At 60.6% G+C, this 13,986-nt stretch overlaps 1 protein-coding gene across 1 annotated transcript; it reads right to left on the reverse strand.

Annotated features, from left to right (window-relative positions):
* Nucleotides 1-1,747: 1,747 nt before the first annotated feature.
* Nucleotides 1,748-13,257, reverse strand: NBL1 (NBL1, DAN family BMP antagonist). The gene is made up of 4 exons (XM_082662373.1): nucleotides 13,076-13,257; nucleotides 4,866-5,101; nucleotides 4,630-4,741; nucleotides 1,748-3,225 (listed from the first exon to the last, which is right to left on the reverse strand). Exons 2-4 carry the CDS (start codon nucleotides 5,030-5,032, stop codon nucleotides 2,974-2,976), a joined length of 531 nt encoding a protein of 176 aa, XP_082518499.1. The 5' UTR covers nucleotides 5,033-5,101; nucleotides 13,076-13,257; the 3' UTR covers nucleotides 1,748-2,973.
* Between the last annotated feature and the right edge of the window lie 729 nt (nucleotides 13,258-13,986).

The following is a 13,986-nucleotide window of genomic DNA, read 5'->3' on the forward strand; positions in this document are numbered from 1 at the left end:
CCACTCGCTGCTCCCACATCCAATCAGCAGCGCCTCTCCTGTGTGGCCCCGCCTCTTTACCATGGCCCTGCCTCCCTAGGCCTCCCCCGCCCCCACCCAACTCTGGTCTCCATCACCTCCTGCTTGGACTACTGCAGTCTCCAGCCGGTCTCCAGCCTCCCCCTCCTCCTCCCCCCACAAGACTCCTTTTCGTCTCGCTGGAACCCAGTTCTGTGCAGACACCTCCAGGGCTCTTACTGCGATGTGAGTGAAGTCTGAACTCTGGCTAGCACTCCACGCCTGCCACCAGCCGTGCCAACCCACCTGCCTCCCTCCTTTTCAAGCAGCTCTTATTAATTTCTTTACATATCTATCCACTTGTACCCCACCTTGTTCCATACACAGGAAGAAGGCCGCTCCTGACCAAGACTCATCCTGCCAAGTTGATGCTCAGGTCTCAGAGGCCTAGTACCAAGGACACCACCCCAGGAAGTCCTTCATTTGGACCTGGTCTCTGAGTACTTTCTCTGTGCGCTCCAGTCAGTCCCCACCTCCAGCTGTATAGAAGGACTGTTAATATGGCCAAGGCTTATCCCTGCCTGACTGAGAGGTCACTGAGGTCTGCGTGCAGGAGAGATATACTTTTCTCCAACCCAATTCCACATCAGAGGACACAGGACCACCCTGGATAGTTGTGTCCTGCACGACCCCAAGAAGCACCATTCTGTAGTTGGGACGTACACAACCTACACAACAGTACAGAGCCGCCATGAAGGGAAGGCTTGGTACCCGGAGGAAATCGTGTGTGTAGTACACAACTGTTATCATTAGAGGGCGCTAGACTGGAACCCGCGCGCGCCGCTGCCTCCCAGCCTGGGGGAATCACTCCCAGGGCATAAAGGCCTCAGTTCACATTTGCAAAATGAAGATGCTCCGTGGATTAGAAACAATATATATAAATTGCCTGGTGTTGGTGGTCACAGCAATGTGTGCAAGGAAGAAAGAGAGTCATAGCTCTCACCCATCCCACCAGCCCCGTCTCAATGGAGAATCGGGGGGGCCCCGAGCTCAGCTGCATGCAGGTGATGATCTCAAACCCATAGGGTCATCGTGAAGGGGAAGGGACTCCACAGTTGTCAAGCACCCAGCCCCGCACATAGTAGTTGGTCAGCAAATGGCAGTTACTAAGGTTATACCGAGAAGACTGATTCAGCCAGACTGCCTGGGTTCAAGTCCTACTGGAGACATTTCTCAACCCTGGGCAAATTACTACATCCCGCTGTACTTCAGATGCCTCCTCCATAAAACAAGGGCAGTATTTGCATCGCAGGGTGGTGGTGAGGATTCAGCGAGTTAATTGATATAAAGTACTCAGTACAGCACCCCACCTCCTATATCAATTTGTAACCATTAGTTTTTGTCCGTTTCCCCTTCTCCAGAGGCCAAGCCAGCTGGAGTGCAGGGAAGGGCTGATGCAGTCACCGTGAGGGTGAAGAGGTGTCATGGGCCTAAGGGATCAAAGGTCAAAGACAGAAAAGGGGTTCTGGAGGCCCAACCAACGTATATGCGAGGCCAGAAACAGCCAAGGACGGAGGCAGGAGGTGGGGAGCCAGGAGCCGGCGGGGGGCACATCACGGCGGGAAGGGGAGGGCCACCAGGATGTGGGGAGGGGTGCTCAGGGCTCCATGTGCGTGCAGCCTGACTCCCGCCCCTTGGGGAGCCCTGAGTCAGCAGGGCTGCCCTGTGAGGAAGAGAACACAGGTGTTGAACGAATTTATTCATGAGAAAACTCGGGGTCCATCCTACTGGTTACAAGCTCCAGAGGCTCTTGTCGGAATAGCCGTGAGGGCCGGGGCGCCCCCAGGCAGGGGGCTGGCGGGGCTGGCAGCAGCCCTGGGACAGAAGAGCAGACGCAGGCAGCTGCGGGTACGGAGGGGCGTTCTTCCCTGCCCGCCTGCCCAGCCCCCCACCCCGGGGCCCCGCACCCCCTCTAGGGCTAAAGTGCGGCTGCGAGGAGTGGGGGGAGGGGACTTGGCAGCTGCAGAGCCACAGTGAACACAGCCGCCCCACGCGCCCTCACCCCTCCTCTTCCTCGTTCCTTGAGGCTCATCCAGAATCCATCCCACCCAGGTCCCTCCTGGGAACCTCCGGGGAAGGGAGACCCCTCCCCAGCATCCGATATTCAGAAAGAGCTTCCCAAGAGGGTGAGGCTGGCTCCATCAGCTTTGAGGGGCCTAGAACCTGGGGGGCAGGGAGAGGCACTAAGATCTGGGAGAGGGCGAGGAGGGAAGGATGCCCTCTGGTCGAGGGCGTCATCCCCTCCCCCTGGCCCAGCAAGGCTCCTCCTCCCCTGCCTTCCTCCCCGCCCCCCTGAAAGCCAAGGCAGGCAGGGAGCCTGGCTCCCAGCTTCAGGGCCGGGAGGCAGCAGGGTCCTGCCCAGGCCTGACTCCCAACCATGCCGCTGAGGGAGGGCCACCGGGGAGAAGCTGCCCTGGGGACGGGGGTGCGAGGCCTTTGGGGAAGCCGGTGGGGCTGGAGCGTCCTGCTTCTTTCTGCCAGTGGTCTTCCTAGCCCTGCCTCAGGGCTGCCACGGGCAAGGCGCCCAACCCCAGCTCAGGGCCCGGCCCCACCGAGGGGCCGTGCGGGCCTTGGCGCGTCTTGGACGGCCTCACCCCAACTCAGCAGCTTAGCCAACTATCCCCCTCCCCAGGGCACATGTCTAGGAGGCAGAAAAGAAGAGAACCCCCCTCCGATGAAGAACCCTGAACACCTCTGCTTCTTCCCCCCAACTCGTGAATATATTAAATTGTGCAGCTTGGCGCCAGTCCCACCCCCTTCAGATCTCCGTGGCAACCGGGAAGCATTCCAAGTCCAAGTCTGAATCCAAGTCCATCCAGTGCCAAAGGGGGGCTTCAGCCTCTCCCCCAACTCTTCCCCGGGAGGGTGAGACCCCACATTCCACAGGGAACGAGAGGGGAGGAAGAGTCGGGGGCCTCAGTCCTCAGCCCCCTCTTCCTCTGCATGGGGGGCCCCAGGGGGATCCTCGGGCTCGGGGGGCTGCCCGCCAGGGTGCGGGTGGGAGTGGAGGCCGGGCTGGGAGCCCTGCGCATCCTCGCCCTGCACATAGACGCTCAGCCCCTCGTGACTGGGCTCCTTGCCGCATGCCTGGCAGCTGCAGTGCAGGATCTTTTCCACCAGCTTGTCCACCCTGGGCACCTCCTCATGGCCAGGGCACTCCAAGGTCACCTGCGGAGGGCAGGAGAGAAGGGGAGAGAGGTTTCCAAGGGCCTGGGGCAGGCAGGAAGGCCCCAAGGGTAACACTCCTCATGGGACCAAGAATCCCAGAGACCCCAGAAGCCTGAGGCCACCTGGGACACCTGGGCCTGTCCAGGGGGAGGGGGGTGAGTCCCTGCAGGAGACACCTGACCTGTCTCCTCACGTCCTGCCACTTTCCTGCCCATCCCCACAGTAGCCAGAGGGCACCTTGAGGGGACCCAGGTGGTCCGCCCCTGCCTGAAATTCCCCCCACCAGGGCTCCCACTGCCCTCGCAGAAAAACCGACTCCTGACCCAGGCCACCCAGGACCTTGAGGTTGACCCCCGGAGGACCTCTCTCTCCACCCCTGACCTCCCCCAACTCCCACCAGCTCTGTCCTGCCTGATCTGCCTGAGACTTTGCACATGCCATTCCCTCTGCCTAGGAGGTCCTTGCCCCACCCGTCCCCTCCCCACCGCCCTAGACTTTGCCCACTTAACTTCTACTCAACCTTTGGACCCGAGCCCAGACATCACTTCCTCAGCGAGCCCCTCCCAACACCCCCCCACCCCGCCCAGCCAAGGCTCGCCCTGTACGAGCCCCGTTAGCGTTCACTCTTCCCCTGTTGTCGCGCCACTAGCTGCCCTTTCTTTTTCCTTCCTTCCTCCTTGTCTCTCCCTCCCTCCTTCCACAGAGCACCTTCTCCATGCCAGCTCTGGGGACACAAGGACAGGCATGGTCCTTCAAGGAACTCAGAGTCTAGCAGAGGAAACAGACTTGTCAAAATCACCCAAATGCAGATGAAAAACTGTGCGTGTGACAGATGCTCAAAGCAGAGGTACACAGTGCCTGGGGGATCAGGAAAGGGGTTCTGAGAAAATGATGCCTGAGCCAAGCGCAGAGGAATGACTAGAATTTAACTGGGGGGGGGGGGGGGGAGGAGGAGAAAGGTAAGCCAAACGGGGGAAAGAGCATGTGCAAAGGCCCTGTGGTGGTCGTAAGCAGACAAGATAAGAGAGACTGAAAGGAGGCGGGATTGGTGTCAGGGTCAAGCTAGTGAAGAAGGTGAGAGGGGCAAGATGAAGCTAGAAAGCCTGGTGAGCCAGACCACGCCTTGTGGACAGGCCTTACGGGGTCTGGCAAAGATTTTGGTCTCATCCTGTAACAATGGGAAGCCACCGAAAGGATTTCAGCATGTGACTGACATCAGAACAGAGCTTCTTGTCCTGTACATGCTGGCGTCGGACTTGTGAGCCATCACGTGGCAAGGACCATGTCTGTATCTCCAGCACGAGGCTCGAACCCTGCACACAGTGGGGCCTCACTAAGCACTTGTGGCCCAGACCGGTGCCGGCTCTGGGCGGAAGCTGGGCGGGAGCGGGCAGCCGTACTCACGATCTCCCACATGGACTGGGCCGGCATGCACGAGTCGCAGTGCACCAGGGACTCTGTAGACTGCGGGAAGGTATTGGGAACGCTGTAGCTGAAGCACTGTCCCAGGCACGCCCTGCGGGAGGAGAGCCCACCGCGTCCGTGTCACCACGGTGGAGGCGAGAACGGGCAGCCCTGTCCTCTTCCTCCCTCCTGGGCCCGTGTCCTCATCCCTTCCACCCACCACCCCGGGATCCCACCTGTTCTGGATGGACTTGGCCTCACAGCCGCTGTGGCCCACGATCTGGGTGATGTTCTTGGCCTCGCACCAGGCGCTCTTATCCGGGAACAGTGCCAGCTTGTTGATGGGCGGTGGAGCAGCCAGCAGCATGGCGGGGAGGAGAGCCCCCACCAGGACCCGAAGCATCGTGCCCGTGACCTTTGGAGCCCTTGAACTGAGTACAGACTGCAGGTGAGGCCAGCAGGGTCCAGGAGGCTGGGCAGAGGGCAGGGGGGCAGTGGTGTTACAGCGTGGCTCTGACTGCCTGGGTTTAAATCCTACCTCTGCCACTTACTAGCCAAGCACAATCTTGGACAAGTTATTTCTCCTGTATGAACCTCAAAACTGGGGCTGCTAATAGCACGAGCATCAGATGGGTATCATGGAGATTAAACAAGGTATTTCATGAAAAGCCCTGAGTGGAGAGACTAGCAGATCATACACATCCCACATGTGTTAGTTATCTTTATAACTTACTTTGTAGCTTTGAGCAAGTTACTTTTTATCTCTGTGCCTCACTTGCTTCATCTAAAGGGGGATGGTGATGCTGTGTGTGGCAATGATTATTGCAAGTACTAAGCCAGACACTCAGTTTCCAAGCACCCCGTTGCGTATTGAACAATCATTAGCTCCCTCCTCACTGTGATGTTGTGGGTCCTTGAGGGGCTGGCCTGCCAGCAGGTCTCCTGGACATGCTGCCACGGTTGTCAGCAAAGCTAACCATCTTCATGTCACTGTGAATTCTTGTGCCACCTTGGATGCATGGACCTCAGGTGAAAAAACTAACCCCAAACTAGACTACTTCTCGTTTGGATGCCCCATCAGAGCCCCAAGCCCTGAGTCTACACACACATCACTATCTCCAGCTCCAACCTCACACCTGAGTCAAACAAGAGGCGAGGCAGTCCAAGCCAAGGGCTTGACCCTCTGTGAATTGGACGGAGCGAGGCACTAATAAGGCAATACCAGAATCTGCCAGGAGATGGCGGTGCAGGGCAGAGTGTGTTTCGCAAGCATGGACTCAAAGGGGATTTTCCCAATGTTCCCCAACTTCATCTTCTGTAGGTTTCGCCCACTCTCCCACTGCAAGAACTGTGGAGGAGGGAGGCTTCAGAGAGATTCGGAAATGAGGGCAATGCTCACAAAGGGGTCCTCTGGGGGCAGGACACTGGGGAAAAGGCACTGGACTGGGAGTCTGGAATCCACACATGCTGTGGGACCCTGGACACTGTGGCCTGTGTCCCCACCTGTGAAATGAGTGGGGTGCCCTGGACTGGTGGTTTCCAAACCTGGTAGAGCGTCAGAATTCCCTGAGGACTAGTGAAGTGAAAGTTCTAGGGTGGGGTGGGATTCTGCATTTTTTTAACGAGCTTCCAGGGTGGTTCTTATATGCAGGCCAGGCTTAAGAAGTGGTCCAGCTCGGTCAGCGTCTTGGGACAGTCCCCAGAGGGGCCTGGGTGGGGCCGAAATGGGAGCAAGGGCCAAGTATGGTCCCACTGGTCCCACAGATGCCCAGTACTAGTCAGGCTGGCTCAGGGCTGGAAATGCCATTCCGAACAACGCTACCCTCAGCCCACCTTCTGCTGGAGTGGCAGGTATTTGGTAAAAAGTCGGGAAGTGAGAGTTGTTGGGGGTCTTGCATGCTCCTGCAGGCTAACTACGTGGGCTGACTCAGCTGGGCTTGCAAGGAGGGCCCAGGCCGGCCTGCGGAGCTGTGAGTGCCTCTGCAGCGCCCCGCTCTCTCTATCCAGCAAGCTCTGCTCAGGTCCTGCCCCTTCTCCCTGCAGGAGGTCTCCGGAAGCAGAGACAAGTCCCACCTCACTGGATCTCAACGCCTGGGTGACCCCCACTCCCAGCCCAGTGGGGAAGGGTGAAGAGGGGAGAGCAGTGGGAGGTGAGTCCAGACCGTCTGCCCCATCCCAAGGGAGTCTGTGTCATGACCCAGGCTCTCACCCACACATTTCCGGTCTCACTCACAAGGTGGACAGCAAAGCCCATGTTTTCAGTACAGCCACAACCTAAACAGAATGGACTTGTTCCTAACCGGCAACCTAATTTTTCAACACCCTTAGCATCCAGGAGGCTTTCTCACCCCACCAGGTCCTTTTCTGTCCCTGGGGAATTAGCCTCTGCACCAGGGTCCGACCACCGTAGCACACCAGCGGAGACCCACCTAAGGCCAGAGCTCCCTGGGCCTCCCCAGGCGAGACTGGCCCCTAGAGACCTCAGAGAGGTCCGGGGACGTTTGTCCTATGCCTGACCCCATCAGGATCCCTCAGGAAGGCCAGGTCAGGTGGGGCAGAGGGTGATAGGTTTCCTTAGGCTCGGGAACGGAGCCTGAGGTTGTAATGAAAGTAGCCTGGAGATGAGCGCTGGGGCTGGTTTGGGGTTTGGATTAGGAGAGGTTAGGACTGACGCTATGGGCCAGGCTAAGGGGGAGCGGAGTTGAGATGGGGGCTGAGGTTAATAACAAGGTGTAGTGGGAGATGGGACACCGGTGAGTGTTTCAGGGGAGTCACTGGTCTGGAGGGTGAGGACTGGTTATCATGCGTCAGGTTGTAGCAGACGCCGAGGGGAAATGAGATAAACTGAGGCAGAAGGCCACCTCCCTTATCTACCCCCCTCTCTAGGGCACAGCTGAAGGTCAGCTGGGCCCACAGAGGGGGTGCTATAACCCAACCCACCAGGCCCGGCCTCTCACCAAGCCCTGGCTGGGACCTCAGAGGAGGGGCCAGGCCGCGCTCAGCCTCCCCAGGCCAGCAGCCCTGAGCTCCAGCCGAAGCATGGCCCCGGGAGCCTCCTAAGTTCAAGTCCCAGGCCTCCCACCTAGGAGCTGCGTGACTTCCGGAAGTACAGTCTGCCTCTCTGCACCCACCGACCTCAGCCCTAAAACGGGGAGCAGAGCCCTTTCCTTGAAAATGACTGGGAAGATGCGATGAAAGCACCCAGCACCCAGCAGGGACCCACCTCAGGCCAGTTCCCTTCCCCCGGGGGGATGGTGGGGAGGCCTGGGCTGGCATCAGAGCCAAAGCTGGCCGCTGGAGCAGGGAGCCGGGGGGGATGCAGGGCCGGTCTCCCACACACGCCCCCGTCCAGCCCCCAAGAACCCCTGCTGCCCCCCCTTCACACTGGACTCGGCTCTTTGCTAGCAGGTTTTATTTTTTGTTGGCTTGTGTTTTGTTTTTTCAGGCAGCAGCTCAGCTGATTTTTTTTTTTTTTTTGATCCAGCAGTCGGACCTTCCTTCCTGAGACTTGAGAGCCTCACCCAGATTCTCATCCCTTCCTCCCGCCCTGAAGGTCACACGACAAGTCACGGGAGTCCCAGAACGCCAGGGCGGGAAGGGGATCCCCCAAGCCGATCCTCTTGCTTTGCAGAGGGGTCGTCCCGAGGCCCCCAGCAAGTCAGGCCAAGCAGTGCCCTTCCCCAGGCCAGGCGGTTCCCCGCAGCTTGACAGTGGTTTACCAGGCACCTTCTAGGAGGGCGGAGAGGGCAGCGAGGGTGGGGGCCTGGGGAGCTCAGAGCCTGGAGGGGAGGTCGAGGGAGGTGGGTGAAGAGGAAGCAGCTGTTCAGTGCGGGGCAGTCGGACAGCTGGAGGGGCCGGGGGAGGAGAGCTTCTCAATTCTGGATTGAACTCAGGAGCACAATTAGTTACCCGTGGTTGAGGGAACTGCACAGGCAAGGCCAGAAAGGGGGTTTACGGCTATCAGCCCAGCACAGCCCTCCCACCTCCTAGGAGTAAGAGCTGCTGCCAACTGTGGGCCAGATACCGTTCTAAGGCTTTTATGTATATTCACTTATTTGGTCCTTAGAACAACCCTAGGAGACAGATATGGAATTTCCCCCATTTTACGGATGAAGAAACCGAGGCACTGGGTTTGCAAAAGAGATTTGCCCAAGCTGACACAGTTAGCATTCACTAAAGCTAAGATTTGAACTGGACAGCAGCAGGGTAACCACCAAGAGTTTCACAGAAGAGGAAGACAGGGTGACGGGGAATGACCTGGAGCAAGCAAGAGACCGGGGCTTCCCGCCCCAGCAGCTGCGTCTCTTACCCGTCAGCACTCCGGGGCTCAGCCACAGCCAGGGTTGGAAGCATGGGCGCCCCATGGGGCAGAGTTCAAATCCCAGCCTGGACTCCCCTGCAGAGGAGCACGCGGCCGTGGCCAACCCCTGGCTCCCCGGAGCCTTGCAGAAGGTACGGCGCCGCCCTTCCTCCGAGTTGTGGGGAGGCCACAACCAGGGCACCCTCAGCCCAGGGTGGGTACCTTCCTATCACCCCACCGTCCACTCCCCAATCCAAGCCCTCCGGATGCTCAGAGGCCTTGTGCCGACACCTGACACATCTGAGGCTGCCAACAACACAGAGAGAAGGCCCCTGGGGGAGGGGAGGGGACACAGCCGACCCACTCCAGCCCCATGGAAACTGAGGCACAGAACAAGGAAGTGACGGCCCATGTCTCCCACGCAGGGGACGAGGGCAGTGAGCAGACACAGGACACCTGCCCCGGCAGCTTCCTGGGGAAGGACGGGGGTGGGGCAGCAAGAACTCAGGCTTCGGGGTCGGGCCTGTGGAGTCCTCTCTACGTTTCACGCCTACCAGAACCTAGCATCTTCCCTGAGATGCTTGCCAACAACTCAGAAGCCCGGGCCCCAGCCCTAGATATCCCGACCCCACACTCCCAGGCATCTGTATTCACTCCCACATGATTCTGAGGACCAGCCAGGTCAAGAGCCCCCCAGCTCCCCAGGGAAGGGTCCCCCGTAACAGCAATGCGGACAGGGGTCACCCACCCCACTGCCTAGGCCTAGTGCCTAGAATCAAACCCGAAATTCACCCGAGGGGCCTAGATTTCAAGGAAGACCTCTGGCCCGTCCGCACCCGCCGTAGAGCACCCATTGCACAACAAGGAGTCGATTTAGTAAAACAAGTGGATAATCACCCTCCCCGTTTCCTCTTTGGGATAAATCTGAATATTCAGGGTCCTTAAGGCCAGGCACACCAGAATGTTCTTGGTACAATGGTCCGCTCACCCCCAAACACACACACACACACACACACACACACCCCAGGCCTTCGGTTCCCAGCAACCAGCCTGGTGTGGGAGCAGCCGGAGGGCAGGGCCAGCAAATGCTTAGAAGAAGGCAAGCCTCTCCCCAGCTTTAACTTCTGCTTTCCGAAACCTCTGGAAATCCTTCCCACCTAGGCCCCGGCAGATTCAGATGGAAGCTTCTACCTGTGGGCTCTGGTGACGTCTGCATTCGCACAGAAAGCATGTGGGGTGCGGGGTGAGTTATTTTTCAAACTGATCAGACCAGATGCTCCCAGTCCCTTCCTCTCCCTGTTCTCCCCCCACCCCCTGCCCCACCCTGACACACACAAAGGGCCGGGTCTGGGTCTCCTTTATTCACAACGGACTGTGACAGACCCCAGTTCAAACCCTAGCTCAGCCCCTTTAACTTTTCTGTGCCTCAGTTTCCTCACCTGCAAAGTGGGGGTAGCTGCCTCTTAGGGCAGTTGTGAGAATTGAACTGAAGAGGGCGTGGAAATTTCAGGAGAGGACACCTGTCACAGGATGTCCTCAGCAGAGGTCACTACGAGTGCTAGCTTTGAGTCACCCAGGGCTGCTCACCCTCCCTGCACTCTGCCTACACCCTTCTTTCTCCCCCTCCCCCTCCCCCACACCCCCTTACCCTCCCCTCCCCCTTTCCCCTCCCCTCCCCCTCCCCCTCCCTCCCACTGGATCCTGAATGCGTCCTGAGAATATCTAAACCCCGGGGTTGCATCTGCCTCCAAGAAAATGGGTTTAGGGGAAACTCAAACAAGATGATGGCTGGGCGAGGGTTTTATGAACTGTCTGTGCTGCCAGGGTGGGAGCGGAGAGGAAGATCCCACTCAGACTCTAATTCTTGGGCCACTGACTGAAGGGAAAGGCTCCCAGAGAGACCAGCAACTTCGAGCAAACAGGCTGGGCCTGGCTGCCGGGGCGTACATGCTGCTGGGTGCAGAGGGTGTGGCATCTGTGGCCGCAGCCCTAGGCTTGGGGGTCAGCAGGAGTGAGGCAACCGCCGCAGGTCTTGGAATGAGCGCAGGGGACTTCCTTGAATGGTGCAACTGAAGGGAGGGGCGAGCCAGGGTCAGACCCCAGCCCTGATCAGCTCAGCAGGCCCACTCTGGGGTCCAAGGACAAGTTCAGGCCCAAGCTCACCCGCTGACTCCCTGTGTGCCTGGAGGCAGGACAGTACAGTGTTTACAGGCCACTGACCACTCGTTTCGCCTGCCCAGGCCTCCCATTTGCCCCTGTGAAATGGGAAGCGCGGCCTGGGAAAGTCCATCCTAGCAGATTCCCTCAAGAGGAGCCTGGCTCCAGCGCGCTGCTTGAGGCCACTGTGATTCCATGACCCAGTCACCACAGGGTGGCTTCCTTCCTTCCGTCAGCGCTGGCAGAGCATGAACCAACCGTCCAGGGGCGGACACGCAGGGCCAAGCCCGTGCCCCAAAGGCCTGCCCATCTCTGCCAAGCAGCTCCACCTCCCTGGCTACAGCCCCCCAGCCCAGACCACGGCCCGCCTGCCCGCAGACCCTCCCGACTGAAAACTGTCTCCAAAACAAATCGATGCTAATGAGCTGCTGCAGGGCCGGCCTACACATCTGCTCAGCAGAAGTCCCCCTGCAGACTTCACCAGCATCCCTGCCCGCTCCCGCAGTCTGCGACCCTTGGGGGTGGGGGTGGGGAGAACGAGAGAACTCAGTTGGAAATTTCACTCTAAAAGGATGAAGATATATGCGGCTAATGCACAGCACATCCTCCTGGGTCCACCCGCTAGCACACAGGCCCAAGAGAAAGAGGTCCAGCTCGCAAGGGTGGGGATGGGGGGGTCACCGACGAAATGCTCCAGCCTCGCCTTTTCTTTGGCCCCAACCAAAGGCAAACCACACCCAAGCGGTCCCAGCAACTGGAGGAGTTTCAGGAGGCTGGTGGTTTCCACAGTAACAAAGGGTGAGGGGCTCCTTGTTGACAAATTGCTTCCCCACCCCCATCCCCCGTCAGCGCCCAGCCTTTGGCCTCCGGCCCTGACCTCTGTTTTCCTGGGGTTCCCGTAGTTACAGGCTGGTGTCCTCCAGCTGGGCGAGGACCTCGGAAAGGCTGAAAATGTGCCCTTCTCCCCGGGTGCCGGCCAACCCCCTGGCCACGCCAAGGCGGCCAGCTGCCCCCTTTACTGCGGCGTGTAAAAGAGCAGAATCGCCCCGCCCAGGGAGCGGGGCGGGCAGGTGGCCGGCAGCACAGCCCAGTTGTCCAGGCCGCCTCGCGGGGGTGGAACGCTTAAGAAAACTGAGCCCCCGGAAAGGCTGGCTCCCCTGCCCCAGACTCAATTCCAGGGGGATGACCCAGGCCAGTCCCCCGGGGCAGGCGGAAGGTAGGAGGAGGGTTTCGCTTCTTTTACCAGGTCTAGGAAACTATTCACGAGCCCCGGTGGGGGCCCCGTGCCTCCGACCCGGGCTGGGGGCGCTGTCCGAATTTGAGGGCGGGGGACCAGGAAGACGCAGGAACTCAGAGAGAGACTCCCACAGCGGGGCAGGCGGAGAGACGGAGAGAAAACATAAAGGCAGAGGCACAAACCCAGGGAAATGGAAAACAGGCAGAAGCGGAGAAACAGAAAGAAAGGGGCCAGAACCAGAGAAAGAGAGGAACGGAAATAGAGAGACGGAGACACGCAGATGGGGAGAGAGAAACACAGAGAGAGACAAAAAGGAGGCAGAAACGTACGGGAGTGGAGAGGCTCGCGGCGCGGCGAGGCCCGGACAGAGCAGCGGGGACGCGCGAGCCCCGCGGCCGAGCTCCGGGCGCTGCCCCGGCGACCGCGCGGCCCGACCCGCCCTCGACCCGCCCGGCTTTCTCTCGGCCGCGCATCTCCCTCCCTTTCTCTCTTGGCCGCGGAACTCCTACCGAGAAATGGAAAACCCTGTTGAGTCGGGGGACCGGCTCGGGACGCAGGGGTGCTCCCTCGCCACCCCGTGCCGCGCCCACGTCCCCAGACCCGGCGCCCCGAGCCCCCAGCGCTCCCGGGCTCGGCGGCGGCGCCTCCGCATGGTGCCCTGGGCTGGCGGGCGGGCCGGGGGCGCGGCGCTGCGCCTGCGGCCGAAGCCTCTGGAAGCTGGGCGCCCGCGTGCCGGCCCGGGCGGGACTTACCGCGCGCGCGGCGGCGGTGGGAAGCGCGGCGCGCCCGCCGGTTCCTGCGGAGCTGTCTGCGGGCCGCGGGGGGCAGGCTCGGCGCCCCCGGGAGGCTCGGGGAGGCGGCCGGCAGGGCTGGCGGCGGCCCCGCGAGGCTCGGCTGGGCTGCGCTGCGCGCTGTCTGCGGCCCCGGGCGGGCGCGCGGTGCGGGGGAGCGGCGAGCGGAGCGGCTCCGACGTCAGGGGTGTCTCCGCTCCAAATAGGGAGCGAGGGCGGGGGCAGTGGAGGGAGGGACGCGAAAAAGAAAGAGCGGGCGGGCGCGCTGGGCCGCTCCCTCCGGGCGCGCAGGAGGGGGCGCCTCAGCCGCCCGGGGCCCCGGCCCCTTCTCCCCGTCGCCCTCGAGCCCCGGGCCGGGCTCCGGCGCGGTCCGACGGCGCGGCGGAGCTACCGGGGCCGCCCTGATCGGCGCCCTAGGGGCAGGGCAGAGAGCCCGGCGCCCCGGCTCGTTCTAAAGCGCCCTCCGCCGGATTTCTCTGCGCTCGGACTTCTCTCCCAACTTTCCCCCAGCCCGGCCATCGGGCCGTGCCAGGCCTCCGGGTGACAAAGATGGAAGTATTCCTTTTTGTGGGAACCGGGTGCTGCAGTCTTGCTCCGAAGGTGTGGCGCCCCAGTCCACCGAGCCGCGGCACCAGGAGACTGTCCTCCCTCAGTCCTGCGGTGCGCCCAACCTATCCGCTCCCGGCCGTGCGACCCGGGGCTGGTCCGCGCTCTTAGTTCCCTAGTGTCACTCGACCTCTGCCCGGCCTCGCCTCAGCGCCAGGCACTTGGCTTAAGTGTGCAGAGAAGGGTCTGAGAGTCCCGAGAAGGACTATCCGGAACGTCGGAAACTGAACTCACTTCTCTGACTCCTGGGAAGAGCAGAGCGCCCA

Source organism: Grampus griseus (assembly GCF_964374135.1).
Source record: "Grampus griseus genome assembly, chromosome: 1".
Lineage (NCBI taxonomy): Eukaryota > Metazoa > Chordata > Mammalia > Artiodactyla > Delphinidae > Grampus > Grampus griseus.

What these genes read in the sequence shown, in the direction of transcription:
- NBL1 (XM_082662373.1), bottom strand. Translation starts at nt 5,032, where the DNA reads ATGCTTCGGGTCCTGGTGGGGGCTCTCCTCCCCGCCATGCTGCTGGCT. An exon ending in GCCAAGTCCATCCAGAACAG is followed by an intron (nt 4,742 to 4,865) that starts GTGGGATCCCGG and finishes CTCCTCCCGCAG; the next exon opens with GGCGTGCCTGGGACAGTGCT. An exon ending in CCCAGTCCATGTGGGAGATC is followed by an intron (nt 3,226 to 4,629) that starts GTGAGTACGGCT and finishes TGCCCTCCGCAG; the next exon opens with GTGACCTTGGAGTGCCCTGG.